The sequence below is a fragment of the Accipiter gentilis genome, chromosome 23 (genome assembly GCF_929443795.1).
Source record: "Accipiter gentilis chromosome 23, bAccGen1.1, whole genome shotgun sequence".
NCBI lineage: Eukaryota > Metazoa > Chordata > Aves > Accipitriformes > Accipitridae > Astur > Astur gentilis.
Genome location: NC_064902.1, coordinates 8,115,768 through 8,142,858, shown reverse-complemented (window position 1 = coordinate 8,142,858; position 27,091 = coordinate 8,115,768). Strand labels below are relative to the sequence as shown.

At 46.0% G+C, this 27,091-nt stretch overlaps 1 protein-coding gene across 1 annotated transcript in view; it reads right to left on the bottom strand.

Annotated features, from left to right (window-relative positions):
* DNAH1 (dynein axonemal heavy chain 1) overlaps positions 1-27,091 on the bottom strand; it is a 69,878-nt gene that overhangs the window by 17,152 nt on the left and 25,635 nt on the right. Inside the window, exons 22-53 of the mRNA XM_049826518.1 lie at positions 26,657-26,762; positions 25,381-25,560; positions 24,375-24,515; positions 23,557-23,720; positions 22,955-23,068; positions 22,158-22,346; positions 20,981-21,086; positions 19,792-19,905; positions 19,319-19,468; positions 18,756-18,842; positions 18,464-18,650; positions 18,257-18,348; positions 17,620-17,774; positions 15,797-15,974; positions 15,316-15,510; positions 14,512-14,631; positions 13,766-13,924; positions 13,380-13,484; positions 11,993-12,133; positions 11,323-11,483; positions 10,464-10,621; positions 10,154-10,327; positions 9,746-9,784; positions 8,465-8,643; positions 7,395-7,625; positions 5,808-6,004; positions 4,810-4,945; positions 3,404-3,612; positions 2,445-2,616; positions 1,917-2,108; positions 1,270-1,380; positions 359-544 (exon numbers count right to left, since the gene is read on the bottom strand). Coding sequence (XP_049682475.1) covers positions 359-544; positions 1,270-1,380; positions 1,917-2,108; positions 2,445-2,616; positions 3,404-3,612; positions 4,810-4,945; positions 5,808-6,004; positions 7,395-7,625; positions 8,465-8,643; positions 9,746-9,784; positions 10,154-10,327; positions 10,464-10,621; positions 11,323-11,483; positions 11,993-12,133; positions 13,380-13,484; positions 13,766-13,924; positions 14,512-14,631; positions 15,316-15,510; positions 15,797-15,974; positions 17,620-17,774; positions 18,257-18,348; positions 18,464-18,650; positions 18,756-18,842; positions 19,319-19,468; positions 19,792-19,905; positions 20,981-21,086; positions 22,158-22,346; positions 22,955-23,068; positions 23,557-23,720; positions 24,375-24,515; positions 25,381-25,560; positions 26,657-26,762 — 4,828 coding nt within the window. The remainder of the gene's footprint in view (positions 1-358; positions 545-1,269; positions 1,381-1,916; positions 2,109-2,444; positions 2,617-3,403; positions 3,613-4,809; positions 4,946-5,807; positions 6,005-7,394; positions 7,626-8,464; positions 8,644-9,745; positions 9,785-10,153; positions 10,328-10,463; positions 10,622-11,322; positions 11,484-11,992; positions 12,134-13,379; positions 13,485-13,765; positions 13,925-14,511; positions 14,632-15,315; positions 15,511-15,796; positions 15,975-17,619; positions 17,775-18,256; positions 18,349-18,463; positions 18,651-18,755; positions 18,843-19,318; positions 19,469-19,791; positions 19,906-20,980; positions 21,087-22,157; positions 22,347-22,954; positions 23,069-23,556; positions 23,721-24,374; positions 24,516-25,380; positions 25,561-26,656; positions 26,763-27,091) is intronic.

Sequence of the window (27,091 nt, the reverse complement as noted above, 5' to 3'; positions counted from 1 at the left end):
CCCTGTGTTGTGCAGTCAATACTCAGGGTTGCATTGTGGCACTGCGTGCCACCTACCCCCACGGACAGGTACCACGGGGTGAGCCCTCCTCAACATCGTCTCTGGCACAAGTTGGAAACAACATGTAGGAACACCCAGGAGCCAGCTCCTGCCTCTGCCCTTCACAATTCTTTGCTTCTAAAGGAGTGAAGTGAAGAAGCTGCATGGGCAGCTGTCTAGACTGTGAGCCCAGGGGGATGGACAGACGTGCTGGAAAAGGTTGGGGATGCTGCAAGCCTATAGAAGGGGAATTGCTGCAAAGTGAGAGACTGTCCAGGACCAGACCCAGCTCTGCCACCTTCCCCCTCAACCCAGTTACCTCTGTAACATCGCTTTTGTTGAGGTTCCTCAGGCTGGCAAGAGCAGCGTCCAGGGCTGGGAGGGCTTCAGCCAAGTCTTTCTGAGCATCATCTGCAATGGCTTGGGCTGTCTGCGCTTTCACTTTGGCCTTCATCTCCTCAGCCTGCACAGCACTTCTTGTCTTTTCAGCCACAGCTGTGTCCACCTGCAACACCAGAGATACTCAGAAGTGTGCTGGAGCCAGGGCACCCCTTTGGCTTGGCTCAGCACTGCTAGGTAAGGATCACAGCTGTCCTGACAGGTCATGTGTTTTCTTCCAGCAGAGACAGGCTCAGGCCTAACTGCTGGAGGGGATCCCCTTTCTGCAAGGAGGTGGGAAGGTAGTGACAGCCAACAAAAGGACAGTTCCTTCTTCTGCAGTGGCAGAAGTGACTGTGTGTGTGGTGATCCCTGAGGTTTGGGCCAGCAGGGGCAGGCTGCAGCTGGACCAGCTCCCTGGGGATGGGATGTGGGGGAATGATCCCTTTCAGCAACAACAGTCTGGGCTTAGAGCTGCTTAGGCCACCTGAGAATTGTGTTAGTAGTGTTGCTAGTCTGTTCTTGCACGGATCTAAACCAGGGAGGAAAGGGAGCTAGTAGCTTGGCTGATTGACCCTGGGTTGTGGTTTCAGACAGGGGCATGCGAGCCATCACTTCTGCTAGCAACTGGCTTGTAGGTTGTGACTGGTCCCCACCAACACCAGAGCAGGGACCCCAGCAGAAGGCCATTCTTGCTGGCAGTGCTGCTCTGCATAAATACCTGATGTGTTAATTGGAGGCCTTTTTACTGTCAGATCAAGCAGGATTTCATACAACCCCTGCATGGCCTCCCCAAGCCCTGTGTCCAGTCTGAGCAGACTTGCACAATGCAGGGCTGTCCAGCAGCAGTACCTGCAGTTGCTCCATGGTTGCTAGTGTGTCCTTGGCTGCCTGTGCCAGGAGAGGGCGGGCGGACTCCAGCTCCTCCTGCATCCTTGCTACATCCTCTGCTGTTTGCAAGAGCTGTGGGAGCAGAGTGGAGTGAGAGCAGAGGCAGAAGCCACTAAAAGCCCCAGGAAAAGGCTGTGCTGTCCTAGTGGGTGCTCCCTGCCCCGTGTCAGGCTGAACAAAGCAGGTCTTGCCCTGGTTCCTGCTTAAGCAACTGTCTGGCACTGTGGTGTGTTTATAAACAGTAGTGCCTAATGGTGCCTGTACATGATGGGCATTACTTCATAAGCTCATGACAGTGTCAGTGGAATCATGTTGCTGTTACAGGGCTTTCAATTAAAAGGTTAATAAGGATCATCCTGAGAGATTGAGCTAGAGTGGTCTGTGGTCCCCAAAGACTGGGGACCATCATCCTTTTAGAGCTGTTACAGACTCAGCCCTTCAGAAAGACTGGCCCTGGCAGAAGGCATAGTTTTTGTTTGCTTTAGCATGAGCCTTTTCCTGTTACACAGGAGACATGTAGGGCAACTCACTGCATCTCTGCAGCTATAAATACACTAATCAGAGCAGGTAAGGCGGGCCCAAAGATCTCCTGGGTGTGAGTGACGAACCTTGTCCAGGCCACTTTTCATCCTGTTCTTGGCTGTCTTCAGTTCCTGTTTCTTCTTTCCAATCAGGGAACTGAAGATGTTGAGGAACTCAAGGTAGCTCTTGGGAGTGACATAATTGTGTCTGGCCAGCTCTGCTAGGTACACTTGGCACTTGTTTGCCACGCTCTGATGGATTTCTACACATACTTGAATCTACAAGGAGAAAGGAAAGAAACAATCTTATTCAGTACTGAACATGTAGGCAAGTCTATGTGATACCCACAGAGAGCCTAAGTATACAGTCACAGCAGAGCTTATGTAATGTGTGGGCTTCAATGCCATAGAGAAGAGGACAAATGGACATGGCCATTTCAAGGCATACAAAAGCTAACTAGTTCTCTAGTTGAATGATGCTGCCATGGGAACATTTTTGCTACAGGGTAGGACCTTTCTGCAGGTATGTCCTGCATCTATCGTCTATGTATATCTAGAGACATGGCACACTGAGCACACAGGAGCTGTGTTTTGTGTGTTGAGTGTGGCACCTACCATTCCATTGACATCTTCAGTACTGGCACCAAGATGTGGGATCCTGTGCAAGAAGGAGGAGGCAACGCACTGCAGGGCTTCAGCAGGCCACTCATTAAACCAGTTGATGGTACAGCAGTTCACAAGAGAGGGGAACTGTCTCAAGCGTGCACGGAATACTTCTCCTATTGGGCTGAGGGGAAGACATGTAGAAAAGAGATGTTGCAACTGGTTATAAATACAAGGCTAAAATAGCTTTCTTACTTCCCTGAAGAACCATCCTGAACTCTTACAGAGTAAGAAGGAAGGGAATATACCCAAGGAAGAAGGAGAGAGGGGAATGAAAGGTCAGGCAGTGAGCCACATGTCCTGAAGTGTGTGTCACAGCTCACTCCTTCGAAGTCCTGGGTGTATTCTGGAAGTATTAAGATGGTAGTGGGGTGATGTTTTATGGGTCCCTCCCTAGGGAGAACACTTAAGGGGTAAGAAATAAATGTGACCTGAAGTCTATTTCAAGCAGGTGAGTGCAGAGATCACATCACCAGACCAAAATCATGGCCCTGATTCTTCCACTTGTACTGAGAATGCCCTGTACCTTCTGGCAGCCCTCCTGCAAGCAAGCAAGCTGTTCATGGACTATGCACTAGATTCATGAATAAACATGGTGCAACTGAGCCCCAAATTCAAGCACGATGTTTTTGTAACAAACAGCTCAATGGTGCATGAAGGAGGAGGAAGCTTGTATTTAATCTGGATCACATATAATCATATTCTTAAACTTTTCAAACTTCATCTTGAAACTAGCAAAATGTAAAAATAGTATACAGTCCTATGGGTAGGTGGTATGCAAATCTTATTCCTCCTCCAAAGTCAGGGGCTTAGAAACAAAGGTCCAATGACAAAGTGACGCAAGGAAAAAGACAAGGAGAGAATAATTAACATTAACATTGACAGCAGAGAGTCCTACCCCTGAACTGTACCTCATGCACAGGACCATGTGGATATTGCTGCGAACCCGTGCTGTGTATGCAGCCATCAAATTGGCCTTGGTGGGCTGCTGCCCTAGATCTCGAACAATGGGCTTCATAGCCATCATGATCTGTTCTTGATCATCAGGGTTGTAAATGTTGGGAATGTCACCCGAGTTGAGCAGGTTGTTGATATCCTCAAGGAAGGATTCATTTTTAATCTAAGAATATGATAGGGGGAAAAAAAAAAAAAGTAGCTTCCTAAGTAAGTCATAAGACAACCATGTCACCATATGCCATGGAGATCACTTCTGGATAAATATAGCCCTCAGCCCCTGTTATAAGAAATTATTTCTGCGATCACTCTGCTCTAGGAAAGCATACTCTGACCCTTGTCCAGCATTTCCAATTGAACAGCCATGTTTAGTCATTTCAGGGGTGGAGGTGTGCACCTGAGAACAAACCTCCCTCTGCCCATTCACTGTCTCCTTACAGACAAATTATGCTCAGGGCCTTGCTCCCTGCCTTGCAGTGACCCTGCAACCAGACCCCAAACATTAGGTTGCTCTGGGTCTTCATTCCTCCAGCACAGAACACTTCACTATTAGGATAAAACTCATCGATGTGAGAGACAGAGTAATTGTAGGGATGTGTCACAGTCTGTGGGATGATCTCCCTCCAGAGCTACACTCACCTCTCCACCTTTGCTAAATCAGAAATACACAGCATCCATCTATTTAACTAAATGCACCCTCCCATGCCCCTCTTCTCCCACATATGCTTCTCACTGTAGGGAAAAGGATGCAAGAACAAGCACCACTTGACAGATATTCATCTCATTGCTTAGGGTGCTGCCAGAAGGGACTTGGTTCCTGTGATAATGAAGGCAGTAAAAAAGCCTATGGGGAACATAACGGTTGAATTCCAGAAGTTGGTCTAGTCATTAGCAAGTTACAGTTTACAGTAACAAGCCAACATTATCATGTGGAACCAGCAGGCATAAGGCCCTAAAATCTACTGGTATCTTTGAAAATAAAGAGAATGATGTTACTTGGGACTTCTAGTCACAGTGACCAGCGTAGTGCTTAGCTTCAGGCAGCTGTGTCTAAAATCTCTGATCCCACCAAACCCTTGGATGGAGCTGAAAGAGGCTTCCTTGAGCAACAGAAGAATCATCCCACTCACACACAGCTGTACAGTCCCTCTAGCAACAAATATACCACCTTTAGTTTCCATGGGGCTTTTTTATAAGATGATGAAGGTGGGCTACTTACTTAAGAAACAAGCTGTGCCTGGTTTGTATCAAAGCTCCTCAATCCTCTTCAGGGGGATTTACTGTGTTTAGAGATGTTTCTGACTCCTTTTGAGATGGAGTCCACCATGCTAATACTACCTGTACCTTGAGAGTACACTTGTACCTGTGTGTCTACAAATAGGAACGTCTTGGGTAGACTTTGAAGGCCTGCCTTCATCATGATCTTCCTCACGTCATCTCGCCATTCGGTCATGCCATAATTTTTGGATAGTTCAATCTGGAAACACTCATAATCTGCCCTAAAGGAAAGAGAAGCCTATGGATTTACATCAAATTAAAATCTACTATTTGTCAGTCCTAAGTTTGTGTTATGGACTCAGGGGGAGAGGACTCAAGCAAGTTGTTTTCCCACAATGAGTCCTGAGCACACACCTGTCCTTGTGCATGTTCAACCACCAACCTGAGAGCATGTTTTACTCAAAGCAGAGATACCTGAGCTAGGTAGAAACCAGGAGAAGTACAACTCCATGAGCTAACACAATCACACTGCTTCTCTGTCCCAGTGCCTAAGACTGCAGAGGGAGCAACTCAACATGGATTTTTTTGTGATGCTGCCCTCGGAGGCTGGTGCACCTGGCAACCATGGTTGCGTTTCTCCAGGATCACACCCTGTATTCAGAGCTGGAAGAATTTTCTTCCTCAGCCTAGTTCCCTGGCTCTTCAAGTTTCCTGCCTCATGGCCTCTTGGCTCCCAAGACTCACCAGTCCTACTTGCCAGGCTGCCAGTGTCACTTGATCACTTGTCACTAGTAGCTGCTGTCTTTGTCTTCCTGCTGCCCAGCTCCCAGAAAGAAGCCCCTATCTATTCCCCTGCCATGCTGAGAGCTGCACAGGCCAGTGAGCTGACATGGACCATGCTGCTTTTGCTCATTTGCTGCGTGTCCACAGCAGTCAGTAACCCAAGCTACTGGCAGGCAAGAGACCAATTTTTCTAGTGTAGATGTGCATGTTAACTGAGCCCTAGCTCTTGGATGTTAAATCTGAAGAGACAGCAACCAGAAAAATGTGTAACCAGTAGCAGGAAGGGCAGGAAAAGAGATTCTTTGGAGGCAGCCCTGATGGAGCAGCTCCACATTATGTGCATAGAAGTGCATTACTTACATGTGAGATGCCAGCCTGGTGAGAGACTGTCTCCCACTTCCCCCAACACCCAGAAGAAGAGCATTCCCTGGAGCCTGCCGCAGGATCCGGCTGATTCGGCAGATGTGCTGTATTGCATCCATGAAAAGCACAAGCTTCAGCTCTGGGGTGTTGATTTGATTGTACTCCTCCAGGTAATCCTCAATCACAACCTTCAGCTGTGGGCAGAAACAGTCAATTGTGGCTACCAGATAAAAGCAGTTGTGAGGGGGCAGGTGGTTGTCTGTAAGCACAGCTAGGCTTCTGGGAGGACAAAGCCTGTTGATCAGCAGTATCTGGGAGCAGGTGTCTCTCCCAGTTGCTCCCTAGGAGCTGCTTTTGGGGAGGTGATGGCTCTCTATGCTCCTATAGGAACTGCCATTGCACTGAGCTGAATTTAGTTAGTGATGGTGGTGGCAGCAGCTCCTGAATGGTGACCTTAAACTAATTCAGGGAAGTGACTAAGGTCTGTGTTCCCAGCAGTGCTGTTTGCATGGAGAAATAGCAAGGCATAGTTGAAAATAAAATAGCTTATGGCTGCCTGACCCATACTGTTTCCAGGGTCTCCCTGAGGGAGAGCTTCCTCACTGCATAGCTGACCACTGTCTGCTGCTACACCCTGTGGTTAGGATCCTGGCTGGAAAGGGCAGGTGCTGGAAGAAAACACTGCTGGTCATGGACAGGTAGAGAAGCGCGCTCCTCTCCTGGTCCAGCCATTGCACATAATGGCTGCAGGAGCAGTCTCTCCTGCCCTTTCCAGGGCTCTCTTCAACAGCACCCTCAGGCCAGAGCAGGAGATGAACCATGAAGACATCTGGGATTTGGTCCTACCCTCCTCAGCAATCTCGCTGTGAACCTGGGCAAGCAATATCAGCTGGAATTCATACAGTGCTGAGATCCCTGCCTAGATGCCAAAGTTCTGTGTTTGTCAGTGGACTGTGCAGCAACTTGGTAAGTCTAGCTGTCTCAGCTGTGCTCACCTCAGTGGGGGACAGGCCTACCTACTTTGCAAAAGAGATTGGAAAGCTCAGTTAATTACCAGTCCTTGTCACACAGCTATCAAAAGAGGAGACGACAGGATAATCCTCTGTTTCTGATAATGAGTGCAAAATGCACTGCTCATTGCCTTTGCCTAATTATCACTACCAAAGTACTCACAGTATCTTCTCCAACAGGGAATCTGGCAGTAACATTAATTACTTGCAAAGGTCAATTGTGAAGTCTTTAATGGCAAAAGTAGTATTGTTTGGGGGTAATGTGCCATTTCTTTCCAGCAAATTTCACTTTTCAGTCCCAAGTGCAGTTCATTTGGGAGATTTGGCATAGCAGGCTGCCCCCAGGATGGCAATGCAGGGACAACTTATTCTACCTCAACTTCCCATCGCACCAAATGCCGCCACTATCCATATCTGGGGTAGGATTTCACAGGAGAGCCCTGGGAGGGTTTGTGATTCCAGACGCCTTCAATTCAAGAAGCCCCATGGTTACTATTAAGTGTTTTCTTTTGTTTGCAGAAGACTTAGAAGATGAGAACATAGTCCACATCACCATGATTCCCAAGGTCCTTACCTCTTCCTGGCTGTTGATTGCTTTGTACAGTTTGATATTGGCACCTGGTTCCATGAAGTCCCCAAACAGAACTGGCTGGGAGGGGATGACCTCCTCAAAAGTGGTGCCTAACTCCTCCATCATACTCTTCATCAGGTTGTCAAACCAGGTCCGGTCCTCCTTGCTGACCAGACGATCACAGAAGACCCGGCAGCTCTCATGGTACCACAGTCTCAGCAGGTGCAGTTTGTTCTGGTAGGAAATACCAGCAAAACAGCCCCCATGAGAGAAACAGAGAAGTATTAAGAGCCTCACTGTCAGGAAAACTGGCTCCTGCCCGGCATGCAGCCAGGTCCAATCCTGCTAGAAGGCAGCTGGAGTGGAGAAAGAACTGGGTGGAAGAAGCTGCATTCCCTTCTCCTCTCAAAATCAATTCTTGTCAAAACAGCTGCTTTGCAGAGAGCTCATTACAGCTTCAGCTAATCCCCCCTCTATTTGTCCATATGTCAGGCTTTCTTTGAGAGATTTAAATTTCATGTTGTTTGTCCTTATCTTCCCCCCAGTTTGATTTAATTTTTACTGTTTTCAGAAGTTCTTGTGTTTTTCGGAAAGATCCTTTTATTCAGGTGTAGCAGAGAACCAGTGTCCTATCCTGTACAGTGTCCTATCACAGTACTTCCTGTGATAAGCCAATCTCTACTGGCTAGGCTGGAGCCAGAGCAAGGCCCTCAGGAGAGCTGAAAGTGCAGAAGCCTCCATTGCTACAAGCTGGTAACAGGACAACACGTCTGCCCCTGCGTGGTCCCCTGTTTGGTCCCCTATGGCTTCATCCAGCCCTGAATGGCCGGGCTGTGTCGCACTGACTCCCTGTGGCCAGTCACCTGCTTCCATGCCAAGGAAGGGCTGGGGTGGCAGGACTGGTCTGTTTACTACTGATAGTAGGCAATATAGCCAAAAGGAAGGTCACCACATTCATTGAACGATACCAAAATGCAGCTTCAACAAGAAATTGAGGCCTGTCAATGAGGCCTTAACTAGAAGATTTCTGGTCTTCCCCTGGGTGGCATGACTGTGCTGATGGGAGGACTCACCTCGATCGTGCTGGGCTCAGCCATGAGCATGCCCTGGAACACCTTGGAGAGGTCTCTCAGGTTGAAGGTGTAATGCGACTTTGCTGGTGTGGGCAGCAGCTGCGATGTGATGGTCAAATACACACAGGTGGTGGCATCAACCAAGGGCTCATTCAAGTCTTTGACTGCATGTGCTCCTGCTGCAGGGACAGAGGAAGGTGGAGAGGATGCTAAGGTGGTGACTTTGGGTTGAGAAGGTCCTAGTGGTGCAGACAGGTGGCACTGAGTGGCAGAGGTGTTGCTAGGACTTGGCCAGGAACACGCTTTTCTGCTTTCTTATGCAGAGACTGTGTGGGCACCTGACCAAACACCTGCTCACTGCAGTGGACAGTTTGTCAATGAATTTCCCAACCAAAGAGAATCAGATCTTTGGAGGGAAGAACAACAAGTCTGCGATGTTAAGACTTCATGCACCCCAGGGAGAGAGGAGACACTGCCAGACAGGTAATTGGTGCCTACCTGAAATACTCCAGTCAGGTTTTCCTTCTCCCTCCTTGTACTCCCGCAATGGAGTTTCAACTACTTTGAAGCTAGAAGGTGTGAGTGCCCTCTTAGCTAAACCGCCTTGCAATTCATTGAGTTCAGCAAATGCAAACCCACAGAGGAATAATTTCTTATGCAATAGTCTGGCAAGATTTAAACACAGCTGCCAGTTTTAGAGCATAAAATACTTCTTTTTTTTTTTTTCTAAACTCCCAATTAAGTTCATTACAGACACTCCTGGGAAAGTAGAGCCCTGTGACACCCTAGTGTTTTGCACTTTTTTGCATTATTTCCCAAATTCTTGAATTTCTTTTTATATCACAGCTAGATGCTTCAGTGTGCCCCTGAGCTCATAGTCAGGTACTGATGCTTGTAAATATTGCAAGCACTCAGAAAGCTCTGCTTTGCTTCTCTCCTAGCTCACTATTCTCACTCCTTCCTACTGGCAGATTTGCAGATGAGGGCACATTTGCAAAGATGATCCTAAATTCCCACCCTGTCAAATATAAGAGGACTCATTTCACTTCAAATGAACCCTTTTTCTGGGTGGCTGTAGCACCATGCTTAGATCCACCCTGCTCAGCTGTCCACAGGCTGCAGCAGATGGAGAGTAACAGAAGGCTCTGCTTCCACAGAAGGCTGTTGTCTGGGCAAGTGTCTGTCTGCTGAAAGCACAGGTAAGCTATGCCATGCTGTGCCCATCAGCTTGTTCTGTTCACAGTCTCTCTCTCTCTCATATATCTTTCTGCTCTTACTTACGCACAGGATCTCTGTAACTTCTTTCTCCTAGGAGTCCAGCTGGAAAAAGACAAAAAAACCTGAGTTACAGCTTTACCTGCTGAAGTGACGGATATCTACATCATCCATCACAAGCAAAATCCTCTTTGAAAGGCCTAGGCTATAGGATACCTTATGAAACTGTGAGAGCCAAATTTGAAGTTTGCTGATTTGCACCAGCAGTTTGGCCCCGAGACTAAACAGGGTACGAGCTCTCTGTTTGCTAAGATTGAAACAACACTTTTCCAAAAGCATCTTCAAGCAACTAATGCAAGTTCCAGCTTCCAGCACTTTGATCAGCTCACCAGTATTAATGCCTTCCCTTCCAACCTCCATTATCATCGGGTTGACTTGCAACATGAGGAGGTGGCAGTTGTCTGCAGAACTTACCCATCCAGCTGCCAAGGATGGTGGAGAAGATAGCCTTCTTGCTGCTCTCCTCCAACTCAGTGAAGGAGAGGTAGTTGAAATGGCGAGTGAGGCGTGGAGTGACAGCATTCCTCCCCCCTCCAGGAGGTCCCATGGCACAGACAAAATTAATATCTACCAGCTTCTTAAAAGTACCTTGAAGAGTGCAAAATCAGGAACAAAGGCTAAATTGTAGCTAAAACCCCTGCCACAAATCTCCACAGCAGGTATGCATATCTATCAACAGGCCAACTTTTGTCAAGAGTACTGGGCAAAGGGATCTGGGTCATACCTATCTGTTTCCTGTCATACCAGCCCTGGTGGTCCATCCACTGCCGCAGCAGCTCGATGGGTGGCTGAGCACCATATTTCTCCAGCATGGGCATATTCAAGTCATCAATAAAAAATATGAAGTACCGCCCAATCGGAGGCCCGAACACACCCTTCCGCCTGTAAGGACAGAAGCCACATAAGGACACAGGGACAACTCCTATTGCAAAGGTACTCCTAACTTGATCCAAAAGCAGTTTTTTCTCCAGAGGCTTCCTGGGTCGGCAGTTTCAGCTATCCTTACACTTACATTCTATATACCCCTTTATATGTGCCTTTGCATGGAAAAGATCCAGAACAATGTTTGAGGCACTGGCTTCTTTCTGAGCGCAACAGAAATTTTGTCTACTTATGGACAGTGTCAATGAATAAATAAGTACAAATAAAAGCAAAGCTTGAGCCCACGAATCTATTGGAAACTTCAAACCAGTGGCTGACCAGGGAGGAAAAAGGGAAGCTGCGAACCATGGGGAGTGGGACTGGGTGTCAGCAGCCATGTATTTCTCCCCTCAGCAGTTTCTATAAAGATCCCACACCAGGGTTTGCAAACACCTGTGCTGTGAAATGTAGTATTTCTGGAATAGCTAGAATTGGAGCAACTTTTACAGACCCTCACTAATCCTTCTTACTTTCTTGCCATCGTATCAAGTTATTACAGGCTCTCAAAATCCCAGCTCAGATTTGCTGCGTGTCCTATTTGTTATCCACAGCTTGTACATGCTTGGGGCCCCTTCAGGTTTTGGGATGAAACTAAATGGCCAAGTTGATAGAAACACTGAGCTCAGGGATACTGCCTTGGCAAATGCAGAAAGGAAACCTGCCTCTTATCCAGTTTGCTGTCAATGAGATCCTGTGTTTGGTTAGCAGAGGTGCGTGCTGAAAACATCAGGAAGTGGGTGATGTATCTGAGAGGCAAGTTCTTCAAAAGCTTGTCCGTAATTGTGAGAGTCTTCCCTGTTCCAGTGGGACCAATGCAGAGAACCTAGAAGCACAATCAGCAATGCAGCATAACCATAGGCATATAGTCTGTGTTTCCCAGCTCTCTGACAGTTGCTGGAGGAAATGCAGGTTTCTGCTCACTTAGGCATTCAAAGGCTGGGAGAGGACAGAAGGCTTGCTTCTTCAGTAAGGACAGCTGTTCAACAGATCTCTTGGCGTGGAAGGAATCCAACCAGAGAAGTATGAAATGGAACTGTATGAAACAGGTAAAGAGGGATGGTGATGGGCTATCTAGCAATTGCTGCATTTTGATTGAACAACTGAGTATTGATATTCCTTTGGAGCGCTGGCATGGTGCCTGGGGACTGAATGGATAACTCTTGTTGCTTATGCACAGCTTCTGAGCAGAGAAATACAAATCCATGAGAGTGGGAAATAATCTCAAAGTAGCAGGTAGCTGTTAGGTTCTGACTGCACTGGGAGAGGAAAAGGTGCCCCTGTTGATGAGAACAAGGTTGAATCAAAAAATCAAAGACAAGGCTTGGCACATACTGGCTTATGGTTGGTGAGCAACAGCTCCAGCAGATGGGCCATTTGGACTGTGTTCATCGTGGGCACAATAATATCACAGAAGTTGGTATCAGGAACCATGGTGAACTTTGCTGTAGAGTCCAGCCACTTCTCCCAGCGCACCTGAAAGGTATGGGTGTGTTTAGAGGGGGCAGTTGCATCTATCCCCTATGGGAAAAAGAAAATATTTCTGCTGTGTTTTCCCTGTCACAGCTCCTTGTGTAGTAGCTCAGATTCTGATGAGGAATTCAGGTTTCCAGCCCCTCTGACTAGTCTTGCCACCCCTACCTTTCTGTCTGGCAATGCTGTGAGTGTCTGACTCAGTTCTTTTTGGAGGGAGGTAGCCCAAGAGTTAGAGATTATTGCCCCAGCAGCAACACTCCCTCCCTTCTGAGAACTGGGATCAATGGGGAATGGAGTACTTGTGATATTTGCAAGAACTGGAATTCTGTCCTAAGCTGACCCACCCTGTAAGTGCCCCCACAGCAGAGGGCCAAACAGGGCTTAGCTGGGATCCTATCTTCATGGCTGTTGCCATCACTCATGTTGCACTCAGAGGCACTTTGAGGTTTTGTACTCGTACAAGACATGGATGACTTGTGCTAGAATCAAGTCACAGAATAACCTCCCAGAGGCCACTATATAAGTGAGATAGAGGTTTTGTCAGGGATGTGCTGGAGAACACTGAGAAAATGTGTATTCCTGACCACCCCATGTGGCCTTCCCACAGACATGATGCTGGCAGCTTCTGCTAAGCATCTGATGCTTATGTAGAGCTCTTTACTCTGATTTCAGGAAGGGGAAGCATTTTTTCTGGTTTGTTTTTTTTTTTTCTTGTGTGTGTTTTTGTTTTTTTTTTTTTCTTTTTTTTCTTTCAGTCCAGGGGCTGGTGACTGTCAGTCAGATGGGCCTTGCATGCCCTACTGCTCTGCTGTCTCCTGTGAAAAAGATAGCATATTTGTCTGCCTTGCTCCTCCTCCAGACTCTGCTGCACACAGCTATTCTGTTTTTGTGCACTGCTTTCTAACACAGGCAGACCTTTCCATGTGAGCTTCTCCCTGTCCTCCTCTAGCAGCCACACTTGTAGGGCCCTCTCACTTTTCTGAGCACTGGCGGAGGCACTCAGGTCTGAATTAACCAGCCAGCCATTGGCTCAGATTTGAAAGATCTGCTTCACAACCCTCGGGGCAAGAAACTGCCTTCTTCCTTTAAGTGAAAAGATTTCACTTTAAATGTTCTCATTTGGTTCCTATAAGCCTTTCTTTTTTGCCCTTGATGAGAAAATCCTACCAAATCCTGCAGGACTGTGTTGCTTCCTGGTCCCTCTCCCCAAATTTCCCAGCTTAGAGTTGAAAGTGAAACATTTTACCTCCCTAATGACCTCCTCATCCAGATCATCTTCAGCACTGCTAAGCCCAGCATCGTACAGTTTATAGTCATAAACCAGTCCTTCTTCTGGGAAAAGTAACTGGATCTGTGAGAATAAAGCTGTGGTGAACCTGGCTGCTACTCAGCTGAATTCACAAGAGGATCTGCACTACTGCAAGGAAGACTTCACTAATGGGATGCTGCCCAGGGGGTCAGGTCTCTCCCAGAACTTCCATCTCCAAGGGTCCCTTGAAGTTTGAGGCAGATGTGGTTTACCAGATCCCAAGACGAAGCCCATGCAAAGCCTCCAGGCATTCAAGAAGCTCTGACCCCCATTCCTCATTACCAGTTCCTCTATGAGAGAGGATCTGCTTTTCCTTTACTCACCTTTTCCTTTGCCATCTTCTCCCTCAGCCACAAGCTGAAGGCCATGCGACCTTGCGAATCTCCAGTAGCGCCCACACTCCAGATCAAGGCAAATATAAACCAGGGTTCAATCAGCTCTCTGATATGAGCTGCCTTCTCCTGGGGAATCATCCTAATTCCCTGAGAACCAGAGAAGAGCAGAAGTAAAATCCTCAGGCATGGTTAAGGTACGCAAAACCCAGACTCTTAATGTGCTCATAATTCTATTCAGCTTCTGTGTAGCTTTTTCTAGCCACTTTTTCACAGGCCTTGTTAATGTATTCTGTGGATTAAAACTTGCTGTTTCATTGGTGTACTTGAGAGACTCCCCTTGCTGAACTAATGTCACTCAACAGGAGCTTGGAGAAGAATTTAGTCTTTGGTTTTTAATTTGAAAATTGTCCAGCCTTCTTCAATACTAATTCTCACAGGACCTGCAATCTGAAGTGTATCGCTGCTTAGCGCTGATTTCTGCTTTCCACTCATTCTCCATTTCCCTCTGTTATAAATAAAAGTGAATCTCTTCCCTCCAGCCTGGTAGGCATGGAGCTTATCTTTCTCTCTTTCAGTGGGCAAAGCACAATCCTTCCAGGTTTACCTGTGCTTTGCAGGATGTTGTATTACCTTCTGCCATGGAGGTGAGCTACAGCCTGACCTTTAGGCACCAACACCTTGTTCTCTGGTAACTAACCCTCTGCATGATAGTGATAGAGGTAGCAAAATCCTACCTCAATGGGAATGAAAGGCTGAAACAAACATTCCAAGAGCATGAGGACGCTCCTTGTGAGGTTGCTGTCTGTTGAGGCAATTATCTCCTTCACAAACCTCCGGACAAAGCCAATGGCCTCCTGTAAGGAGAGGCAGGAGCAGCTCAGTATCACCAACCAACATATTTGACTTTGCTTTTACCTTCTAGGGTTCTGGTTTCTCCTCACCTCCCTGCAGGTTATGTTTAGCACAGAGGGTATGACTGAGAATGCTACCATTTCCCACTGTGTCTCAAGTACCACCTTTCTGAGCAGAGAGAAGCAAGTCAAACCCCTTGGTTCACTCTTAACCCCAAGAAACCTCTGGGCCTGCCTTTTGATTCTGTGCAACAGTGATGTGCATCTTGTGCCATCACTGCTGTTAAATGGTTTGGTCCCTTCAGAGCTTTCCTTTGCAGCACCAGGTTACTCATTAAAATAGTGGTTTAGGAGCACAGTAGAAATAAGAAGACTTGCTGTTACAGCTTTCTCCCTGGAGTTATTCCACTGTAAGCAATGGAGATGCACTAGGGATGATTTTGTCCAGAAAATAATTTTAAAATGAAATAAAAACCCTAGAACGACCAATAAGACTAAGTCACACCTACAAGGATCAGCAAATAACCTCTATTAAACCCAGAAAATTCACAGAGCAGTTTGTATACTGGTAGTCTGAAGTGTCCCCATGATGACATTTAAATCCAGGCCTTGATGAGTCTGGGCTGGTTGATATCTGAGCTGACAAGTTCCAAGCCACGGAAAGGCTGGAACAGCGTGGGAGCTCACCTTGAGGAATCTCTTAAAGAGAGATGCTAGCTGCTGTGAGAAGGGCTGCATGATGCCTGGGATTTTTTGCAGCCAGCACTCAATGAAGGGCTCCAGCCCCAGGATGCTGGGTTCCAGGTAAACCATGCCACAACGGGAGACTGTGGCAGGGGAAGCAACAGCCAGATCCTGGACTTCAAACATCATGGTCATGCTCTGGAAATTGCAAAAGGAAAGAAAGGAAGATAAGGACTTGATCACTTCTGATACATCTTTCAGCATAATTTGGTGAAGCTGAAATCCTTCCCTTTGTTGCAGGAGCCCTCTTTTTGTTGTGTTTGTGCAGCACAGCAGAGGTCTGGCCAACACAGGGCTGCTGCTAAGACACCAATTTCCATACAAGTCCATCATAGACATCAAGTGGAATGTAAAAGGCAAGTCCATTCCAAGATGGAAGAAGGAAAACAGAGAACAGGCAGCAAGAGCAGGAGGGATGAGTTACCTCTGTCAGCTTGATGATTTCCCCTGAGCTGAGACACAGCTTCTTATTGTCATCTAGCACCGTGTTCATGTTCTCAATCCACAAAGCATCAACTGGCCCATCAAACATGTACCACTTCTTGCTGGTGTCAGTGGCTGCAGCTCCCTGCCGGATGAGTGAGGAAAGGATCCCATCTGTCCTGAAAGGTGGGAGGAAGGCAGGGGTTGGCCCATGCTGGTTTTGCTGAAATCAATGGCAAAGCTAGAATCTTACCCTGGTTCGTGTGCCCAAGGATACCTGTACCTCACTTGTTGATAAGCTGAAAAAAGGTCTATCTATCTCATTCTTTCTTTTACTGAGACATATATCTCAGCCTATGACACCATAAAACAATTTCTTTGGGCATTAGGATCTGAATTTCATGTCATCTAACTTTAAAGTGACAAGCTTCCCTTTAATATCTCTGTCCTCAGTGAAAAGCAAAGAGGCCTTGCTAGCATCCAGTTCAGGTCATAGGCGGGTTACCTGCTCCCTGGAGGTGCCTCTTTTTCTCCACCAAGTGTAAAGGGGGACTCAGGACAGCTACTCTGCTAATTCAGATGCTTCAGCTGGGTAACTATAGGTTACAAGGATAAATCCAGGCTAAAGAGCATGAATCTACCCTCTTTATAACTTAAGTTCCCTGTCCTCAGCTGCCTGTGAACCCAGGAGGTGCTGGAGTTGGTGAACAGGTGAGCAGACACACAAGGAATGCTGGCTGTTGACAGCAAACTTAATCTGTACATGGAAACCCTGAGCGCATTTTCCATTGAGGCCCTGGACTCTACTCCCATTATTAAATAATTATTTGTTATTTTTATAGCACTAGTGAATTCCAGGGTATTGTTACTGAGATCAAGGGAAAACAGTCTGTTCTAAAGCTCAGCTGATTAAAACAGATGGATTTGTCTGTAAATACATTTTACATGACTGCTGTATTTTTCTTTTTGTCATGTTGACGTGCCTGTGTGCTGCCCTTGGGTAGAGTCACATCATAAATAAACTGTCAAGCTAACTGGAATATCCTATAAAATGTCCTTCAGTAAAGATGCACCAGAGCCCAGGTTGGGTCTTAGCATCAGTAATGCTTGCTTACTCGCTTGCACTTTCCCTAGTTAGTTTCATATTTAGTTTCCCTCATTTTACAGAACACAGTCTTTAGCTTTGCCCCTAAGCAAGTGGTGGGTGGCGGGGCCAAAGGGAGATTCACACTGCTTCTCACACCCTAGCTTCTGGATAAAGCGAGCTGCAAAGTCAACCTCAGGTCACAGATGGAAACATAAGCAGTAGGACCTGGCTGACAAGAGGGCTAATGGGCTATTGGCTCTCGCTTCCAAACCATGTAAGCAAGCAGGAGCCCTGGTAACAGGAATGAAATGCCTCTTTATGCCTGAAAGTCATTCCTCATCATTCAAGGCCACCAGTGTATTTATACAGAACAATTCAAGTGTGCAGTACAGAGGTCACTTTTCAGAAGCAAAGCAAGTGTTTTTAAGCTGCTGTATCTTAGAGCAGGGGCATGTGCTCCAAAGCAATTGAATTATTCCTTGTTACGCAGTTCATGCTGTGAGCTGAGCTGCAGTAACTGTCTGGGCATGTGCTGGCAGCCGGGCCAAGTGCACTATAAAAGATGTCAGCTTAAATCGCCGTGACTGGGTATTGCAGCTTGGTGAGGATAAGGACTTGATCGCTTCTGGTTTTATGCCACTACCCTAAACCATTCTCAGCCTTGACGAGAAGTCGCTCAAGACCAGAAGAAAAGCGTTTCCCACCTGGAAGGAAGGAAAGCAGGTTTTGTACTTTACCACTCATGCGTTAGCAAGTTGAACTCTCCATAAAGCTGGCCCATTGTGATGGATTTGGGATTCAGTACAAAGTAGCTGACTGCTTCGTAATTCCCACCACTGGCTGCAGGCTGACCTTTCAGCGACGTCATTGCAGCTGCCAGAACTTCGTAACACTGCAAGAGCAGGAGAGCAAGACAGCTAACTGCCATGGCTCCATAACGACAAAGCCACTTGCTTTCACAGCAATTACGTTCAAAAGGCAGTAAGAAAGGAGACATAGTGAAGGATAATATCATAGTAAGGAGATGCCTGGCTGTATTCACAGAAATAAAGCACTCGAGAATCAGGGCAGGCAGGAAGTTAGATCTCCTGTGCAAGAGGTCTGACACATCTCAAGATGTCAAAGTATGTCTCGCCCTTAGAAATTTGCAGCAGAGCTAATAAGCTTCAGTCTGATCTCCCAATTTGAAAGACTGAGCTAGTAATATACTTCCCCATGGCTATAAATCAATACTAAAAGGCAGCATCTTGGTGTCCTGACTTCTGTCTGAGAGAAGCTGGAAATGCCAGCCTGTGAGTCTTCTGTGAAGCTTAACCCTCTGCATCATGAGGCAGGTGATGGTTTGCTGGGGCCAGCACAGTATCTCAGCCATACCTTTGTTTTCCCAGAACCTGTTGGCCCCACCAGCATAAGGCCATGACGAACCATGGTGGTTTCGTAGAGCTGGATGCACTTAGATACAAAACCTGTAGAGGAAGATGATGCAGAGTGGGGCTAGGACCAGCTGTCTCTTTCCTAGGGCAGGGTGCTGGACTAAAAGGCCAGGCCCAGAGGGAGCTTGTGGAGAGCCCTTCCCCTCACCATCAACATCCTTCAGATTCTCTTTGATGCAAGATTTGCGAATGGCTTCTTCCAGGATGCCATAATCAACGGGCTTTTCTCTGATCTTGGGAAATAAATCTGAGACAATACCATTGAAGAGCTTGAGGTCGTCCTGCAGGAATTTGGGTACATTGGCATCCCTGATAGCCCGCAGGCAGATCAGCTCCTGCAAAGATTTAAGAACTCAGAACTTCAAAGATCCTGCCTCTCTTATGTGGCTGCAGAAAAGGCCACATAAGTCTATGACAGTGTGAAGTATAAGCACATTTACCTCATTCATAGTAGGATTCTCTCTTTTGAGGTTGCCAGCTGTTGAGATGACAGTCTTCACAGCTCTCATCCCAAAGTCATAGTGGTCCTGGAAAAGGCACAGAGGAAACAATGTCATCAGATGCAGGAGCATCACCTAAAAAAGAGTGAATGTATGCATGCACTCAGCAGGTAAGAAAAGAAAAATGAGGGAGTTATGCCTTCAAAACAACTGCTCCTTCATCCAAGTCTGCTCTTAGCATCCTTCAAACAACTAACTAGTCCTCAGCTGTACAGACTGTGGGTGAGGATGATGAAAGATCCTAGATGGAGGGAGAAGTAGGCAGGGCTGCTTGGCTCAACTGTCCTGCCATTGTAATCCTAACTAGGACTGAAGGTGAATGCAAGTCCAGGCACAGGAACAGAAATGAGAATTAGAAAGGAGGGAAGTAGATGAAGAACGGGTATTGTGACCTTTTTGTGATATGCTATCACAAGGCACAAAGAGAACTATCCAGGTACTTTGTGCCTAGGCTGAGAAAGCCTCACATTTAAAAAACATTTACGGACATTCAAGGCATCCACCTGGGTGCTGAGCTGCTCTGACAATAGTTTGAATGTTGTGGTGATCTTCTTTGCAAGGACCTTGGCTTCATCAAACCCAAAAGAGTAGAGTGAAATCTCAGCAATCATGGAGTAATCTGGGACCATCATAGCCACAGGACGAAAGAGAGCCTGAAACATACAGTTCCAACACAAGATCACAACACTGTTGTTTCTTGCTTCTTCCAGCAAACTGAAAAGGCTGAGTATCCATCCCAGACTGTTTAGAGGACACAGCATGAGTGTGCCTGGCACCTGTCAGGGTAGCATCCCTGCAGACTACAATCTGAGGAGTGCCATTTGCTTACAGATGTGATTCAAATCCCAAAGTTATCCTAGAAACTTTCCAAAAGCATCACATCCTTATCCTTGCCATGGACACACTGGTGGCCTGGGTAGCATCCAGCACCTGTATGGCCCCTCTTCTCTCTGTCTATGCAGTCTGCCCTCCTTACCTTCAGGTTATCAGGTAGCTCAGTACGCCCAGCATACCCTGGGTTCATTGTGATGAAGACTGCACAGGATGGGACCAGTGGGATCTCTGTGCCTTCAAACATGAAGTAATCCACCTAGAAAATTAAAAATATGATCATCCTCAAAGAACAGAGCCTGACCTGCCAATTAAATAATGTAGCAGAAGCTTCCAAAAGGAAAACAATAGCTTTCAGTAGGTTAAATTATCAAGCACAGACACACAGAGCTGCCCACAACTGTAGTGACTCAATCTGGTCCCACTGCAGGAATCCAGTATTACCAGCAATATTTTTCCCTGTTTAAGAAACTGGGCTCACGGAAGATTTACTGATAGGATAATTATTTTTTTTTTGGCTCTTGAACAGACTTCTATCCCTCCAGCTGTAAACAAACATCTTTCCATTTATTCTGCAGTAGAGTTTGGACCTGAATTAATTCGTGGCAGAGAGGGCAAAGAGAAACCTAAATCCTTTTTAAAGCTGTGTAGGTAGTAATTTCAGATGGGGGATAAAGTAATGCAGAAGAATTCATGGAGAGCAAGTTTCTAATTCCAAGCCAAAGTCAAGGAGATTCAGGTCTTAACCCCTCTGAGTCTCCAGAGAACAAAGCAGAGGCTGGCTGCTAGGCTGGCTGACAGCTGAATCTCCGTGTAAAGCCAACAATTCACTTTACATTGCAACTCTGTATGTGCATGAGTATGCATTTTTCTGCGCATATTGGGTTTTGTGAATTCACTAAAGCTTGGATAACACATTTAGACAAATGTGGTGCTGAGCAACTCATGGCAGAACACTGGCTGCCTTTATCACAGCTCCAATTTGTATCAGCTCAGTGGATCTGCATCAGAGTGTCTCCCACAACAACGTCTGCTGGCACTGCAGCTCAAACTGAGATGTATTTCAGCCTGTGAGAGTGTGGGCAACTGTGGTAGCACAGACTAGGGTAAAGCTGAAAAACCCACCCAGGATGCTGACTATGTAATAGCCTGATATGATGCGTCACAGCTAGGGCATTATTCATGCCTCGCCAAGTTCAAGTACGTCTGTCTGAGTTGCCTGAGCAGTGAAGCTAGTCCTCTGTGAAGATGCATGTAGAGACAAGGACTTGCCTAGACTAGCTCAAGTGGAGATTTTTTTTGTATGCCTTTGCATTCACATGTTCATTACGTACCCTCTGCTGCTGTGCCTTCTGAATGGTTGTGATCTGCTGGGCCACCACAGACAGCACCTCGATATCAATGCGGTTGAACTCATCAAAGCAAGCCCATGCACCAGAGCTGGGCAAGGAAGGAAAAACGAGGGGAGTCAGGAACATCACACAGGCGCAAACTTGCAGTCAAAAGTTCAGCTAGATCTAGAAATTATAATTCCACATACTGGGGAGGCAGCACAGAGACAAAAAATGAACCTAAAAGGCCCCTAACGTCCCACAGCAGGTAGTGACATAGCCACAGTATACTGCTACAGTGGAAGGGGCTGTAGCGGCTCACCCCAACTATGCATCCCAGGCCATGTGATGAGTGAGAAGTTGCATGGTCCCTGCAAGACCATGGCAATGTCTGATTCTACAGCCTAGGACAAATTCTGCATGCTACAGATTTGGGCTTGAAAGAGGTGTCATGTTGAATTCCTGTTTTGTACCTGAGCTACAAGTGTAGCAGAAAGAATTTAGACATCTCAAGTCCATTTTTTGGAGCTTGGAAGACTATGCATAAAGCTGGAAGCATGTATATGAGGAAGGTGATCTTCCCACAAGGCATGGTTTAAGAAAGAAGTTAAATTACTTACAAAGAAAACATCTGAGAAAAGAATATCAGCTTTTGTTGGAGTAACTAATTCAGATTCACCAGTGTGCAACAGACTAATTGGACCAGCTCTGTTTGAAATGTAGAGAAGAGAGAAGCTTCTCTGAGAGGATCCCTCAGGGCTTAGAGCAGTCTCTCCTGGCTGCTCAATTTTGGATATACTCAGCAGATTATCTCCTTCTTAAGATTAAGCTGCTTGTGGGCTGAATCTAAGTCCAACATGTATGATTATTAAAACAAAGGCCAGAGCTGCAAACATTTGCACAGGTGTCTAATAGTGGGTTGGTGCAAAGCATTTTAATTTTGTCTTAAATGAACAGGGTCTCTTTTTATCTTTTTTTTTTTTTTTTTTAAATTGGCTCAACTATCCATCCCTTCTGGCAGGAATTTTGTAACTTTGCTCATTCTGGAACCCAGAACCCCCCCTACTAGGGCTTTGCTTGTACTTCTGGGCTGCTATGAAAAATACCCACCAATTCTCAGTGGCCAGCATCCCTGTATCCTACCCACTCCTCAATAATGACATGCAGCATTTCATTGTACCTGGCTAGTCCCTTGAAAAATTTTCCCATTGCCATAAAGTCAAGCTGGTCGGAGCAGTTGAACACTACAGTTTGGATTGCTAGTGCTTTGCCCAGGTCTTTTGTTGTTTCTGTTTTGCCTGTTCCTGCTGGTCCTGCAGGTGCTCCTCCAAATTTCAGGTGCAGAGCTCCTGTAAGTGTCAGATAACACCTACAACAAAGAAGAGACCAGATGCTGAAAAGCATTTCTACTACTAACTTCAGTAAGGGAGACATATGATCCAACTGGAGACAAGTAGGAATCCACCCTTTATTATTCTGCGGAACTGCTTAGATATGCAGCATTCTGCAAAGGAGTTAGCTATGTGGCCTTGATTAGTATTCATCGGGGCCTGCATGGATAAATCCTTCTGCCACTGGCTACAAACTCACTCTCCAGAAAAAGGACAGTTACAAAAGGGTAAAACTATTATTGTTGCTGCATATTCTAGAGTATTAGATGCCCCTATCTACTGGTTTGTTGAAGAGCTCCTTAGCTATCAGGTGGGCATTTTATATGAGTCAGAGGACTACATTAAGAATTAGGAGAGTGAAAGCGATCAGCCTAGGAATACAGTAGAACCAATGCCAGGGTGTTCCTATGCCCTTGTCTCAGGTAGTGCTTTACTGTACAAATGGTTTCTATTTACATACATTAAGCAGTAAGATGGTCAGATCCTTGGTTTAATCCCCAATAAGGCTTGTTCATCCAGAAAAGAAGAAAAAAGAAAAAGAAAAAGAAAAAGATACACTTATTACCCAGAAAACAAATCTCCTTACCTGTCAGTGAGGGGCGTGATAACCAGACGGCCACTGTTCCCCAAATACTCATAGCCATAGATAAATTCAGCATTGACTGCTCTGATGTACAGGTCCCCTCTCGTCCAGTAGTATCTAATGATCAGTGAACATGACATCAGAAAGACAAACACTGGATGGCAGACAATACAGCAGCTCATAAGACTACAGCCTGCAGGTTTGAAGACCTGCATGTCAAGGGATTTCCCTTTCGAGAGAAGAACGGATAAGGTAACACAACAGGGTGGACAGGAGTTCTCACAGGATCTGAAATTAGATGTTATATCAAGTATTGCACTCCTTGGGCAGGAGCATTCCCTTTCACACTGAGGCTGTGAAACAGCATCGTGTGGATTAGTCTATATTGCCAAAGTGGATGCCATCAAAACTAGGTCTGTCTCAAGATGCCTTAGAACTGGCATCCTTAGCAGACTTCAATCCCAGGGATGTTAGAGGCGACTCAGGAATACTGCTTACAGACTATGCAAACTCTTGTTTCCATTTGTCATGGACGTAGCTGACAGGTAAGGAGAATGAAGACTGGCCAGGGAGGCCAGGTGAGGTTCAACAGCTATGGTCTCTACCTGAGCTGGGAGATCCACTCAAAATCATTCATGCTTGTCACATTCTCCTCAATCAGCTTTGCTGCAACATCCTTTGCATGGACCTCAATCACAATAAGAGCTGACAACACTGCTCGCTGCATCTTGGACAATTTTCCACGGACCAGGGCAACCAAACTGCCCAGCTGGGTAAGGAAAGAAAGTACTTTGAAGCAATCCATATCCCAAAGACCCAGGCTATACTAACACAATGCAATCAAACTTATGGCATGCTAAATCCAGACTATAGGCTGTGTCCATGCAACTTCTGCCTCTTCTCTTGTCAGATATGCAAATGACTGCTCAGAAGGCAAATACTGCTCAGGGCTGGCTCAAAGCTGACTTTTGCCTACACCATTACCATGTTCAGGTGAAAAGAAAGGAGTTAGACCACCATGAGGCCCAGAGTTAACACCTCCCATGTATTAGGTGTGATTAGACGCATGGAACAGATATGAAGGATGCGGTTTTGCTTTGATTTATACTGTCCATCACTTCAGTTCTCCTCCACCTTTGACTTCTTGGGTGACCCTGGAGAAGTTATCTTTCACCTCCTTCCTGTCTTCAGGTAATGATCATATTATCAGTCCCTTACATTGTTTCAGGTTTATGATGACAAATATCCTAATGATTAAGATGATAAGAACCTGTTTTTTTAGCTGTTTTTGAGCTATGCTATGCAGGATTGCATGTCTGTTTTTCCTGTAGTATTGCCCTGGCTGTATTTATAAGTTATCTAAGGTCTGATGACTGAGAAGTCTCCATCTGGCAAAACCTCACCCTTACATTCATTTTCATACCTGAGTACTCAGCTGTGGGAAAAGCCTGCTGGACAAATCTCCAGCTTCCAGAGCTTCAGACACTTCCTTTGTCCAGAAAATCTGGCAGCCAGCAATGACCACTTGGCCAGGCCATTGCAAGACCCATGTAGTACGTGGAGTCTTAAAAACAAAAAACAACAACAAAAAAGGTGGTATGACAATGATTTTTTTTTTTATTTCTACGTGTCCCTGCTCTGAGATCCATGCTTAACAAATAAGATCTGAGTTCTTGTTTAAGAGGCTTTAATTTTTTTTCCTCCAGTTGCTGTGAAGAAATCTTCAGGCACAGGCTTTCTGGACACTGGGTACAGCAGGTACCTTCTCTCCACTATGCCGCCTGCAGGTTAGTAACCAGTTACAAGTGGCCAGCAGCAGGTAAAGAACAGGAATCAGTGAAACCCAAAAGAAAGTTTCCCCTCCTCTGGCCTGTTCTAACTTTCCTAGTTTCAAAATTTCAGACAGAGTAGAAAACAATAACAGAAATATCTGAGGCCTTTTCATTTTTCAGCCTTTCTCCCTCCCTAGACCCAAACAAATAAAAATTTAGTTTTACCAGAATAGCTTTTACACAGAAACCAGAGCCACGATGCATCCCCTATGCACTGACTGAAGCCAATAGTTCATGTGCCTTGTTACTTTTACCAGCCCCTAGCACACTGTGTGTGACACGAAAGCTGAAGGAGAAGATCCTTATAAAGAGGAAGTTGCCTGGGGAGAGGAACAGATATGGATTCATACAGGGTTGTTCTATGATACTGTGAGGTGTTCTGTGGCTGTTGAATGAGTGTGCAGGGTTTGCATTCTTCTGGACCATTAGCTGCTTGCTCAACTGTGCATTCTGCACTTGACCCCCACACAACTGGATTAAAGGTTGTATTTTAAAACTAGTAGAATATCACAAATTCATCAGCCCCATCACTGGTGACCTCTACAGCAAGCCTGGAACTGACATCAGAGAGCTGCCAGTCTGTGATAAAATGTTTACCTCTGGATAAACACCAATAGATCTTTCTATTTTGTCCCGTACACTGGCCTTCATGGATTTCTCCACTTCCAGCAGCCAGTCCTCCACATTGTCAGTGGGATAGATGGGAACAAACAGCTTCACTTCTTCTCCTTCAGCAGAATACATGTGTGTGATCTGTAGGTCCTCCTGGAACAGTAGCTAATGGAAGAAGCACAACAGGAGATGTGAATGGAGGATTTCCTTTCTATCCCTATCTTCCTGCAACTGGGGGACAGCCAGGCTGTAGTGGTGTATGCTCATTATAAATTTGGTGCCAAACTTGGCTGTCAATAGTGATAATAAAGTGTGCAACAGATGTGCAAAATGACATCTCCAAAAAATGTATGAAAATAAGAGATTCACATCGCTGGTTTAACTTGAGCGAAGGAAATCAAATTATAGGCAAGATGAACATTTCTCATTGCCTGTCTAGGATTCAAACCCTTGATTCCTGTTCAATTCTGTAGATTCAGATCATTTCCCTTGAGGTCACAGTGCCTGGTTTTAAGAGTAAAATTTTAACAGCTTTTCCAGTGCCCTAGCGTATCACTGAAAGTCCCCTTATTTATTCCAATGGCTTTGCACCAGGTTTCCAGTTCAATTTCCTTTCTACTTTCCCAAGCTAATGACTAGGAGATTGGTTTTAGTGTCTGAGTATTGTGGTGGTGCAAGCTGTGACTAGCCATGGAGTCTGAAGTCTATTAGGAATAATAAATAGGAAAAATAGCTGGGTTAACCCCAGCAGCTAAGTAGGGCTGAAGGCAGAAACTTAATTCCGTTCAGGCTTGTTCACTCCTTGTCCCTCCTGAGGCTGTCAGCAGGAGTGGGATTCCATCCTAACCAGGTGCCTGTGAGTAGACAGCTAAGTCTGAGCTATTTCTCCTGGCCTCCACAGTGGGATGGACAGACATCTCCAGAGGGAGTGTCATCTCCTCATAAGATGGGTATTTAAGTGAATTTCTGTAAGTTGCCCTTTACCGATGCTTATTTTCTCCTCATTGTCTAAAAGGTAATTGAGGGTGCCCAGTTCATCAGCAGATGTCTGGCTTTGAAATGTCTAAAGTGAGGTTGTTTGAATCCCACTGCAGGGCTGGCAGCACCTTGCAATCCCTACATACAGTTACAGGTTCCCAGGAGACACATTTCCACACAGCAGAATGTGAACACTCCTCCAGATTCTTAGCATGCCTCCAAGTTCCCATGACACCAGCTACCCAAAGGTGGGCCAAGCCACTAGCATGCTTGCTTTGCCTACCTGTGCAATGTTCTCAAAGCATTTGCGGAGGTGAGGTTGCACAGCAGTGGGGTCTTTTGTCTGAGACAGTATTTCCAGCAGCTCATCATCTGAAAGGAAGTAGAACCTAGAAAGACAGAGCAAGGCATGAAGGGAGACTCTCCTTACTGTAGCATCAGGGGCTAAGTCCTGGCAAGATGAAGAAAAGCCTACTGCTAGAAGCACTGTTTCTGACCACTCACTGATCTCTTTGTATTTGTGTAGGAGAGCAGCAGCCACGGTCCAGCTGTCTACCTTTCTGTAGAGACAGACTGCTCCATCTGCAGAAGTCAGTTATTCCCATGCAAAGTGGGTTTAAATAAGTATAAAAATAGAAGTATTTCTTCAGGAACAAGGGACAGAGTTACATGGAGGTTTTCATTTTACCCCATCCTTTCTAGACAAATCATGAGGCAC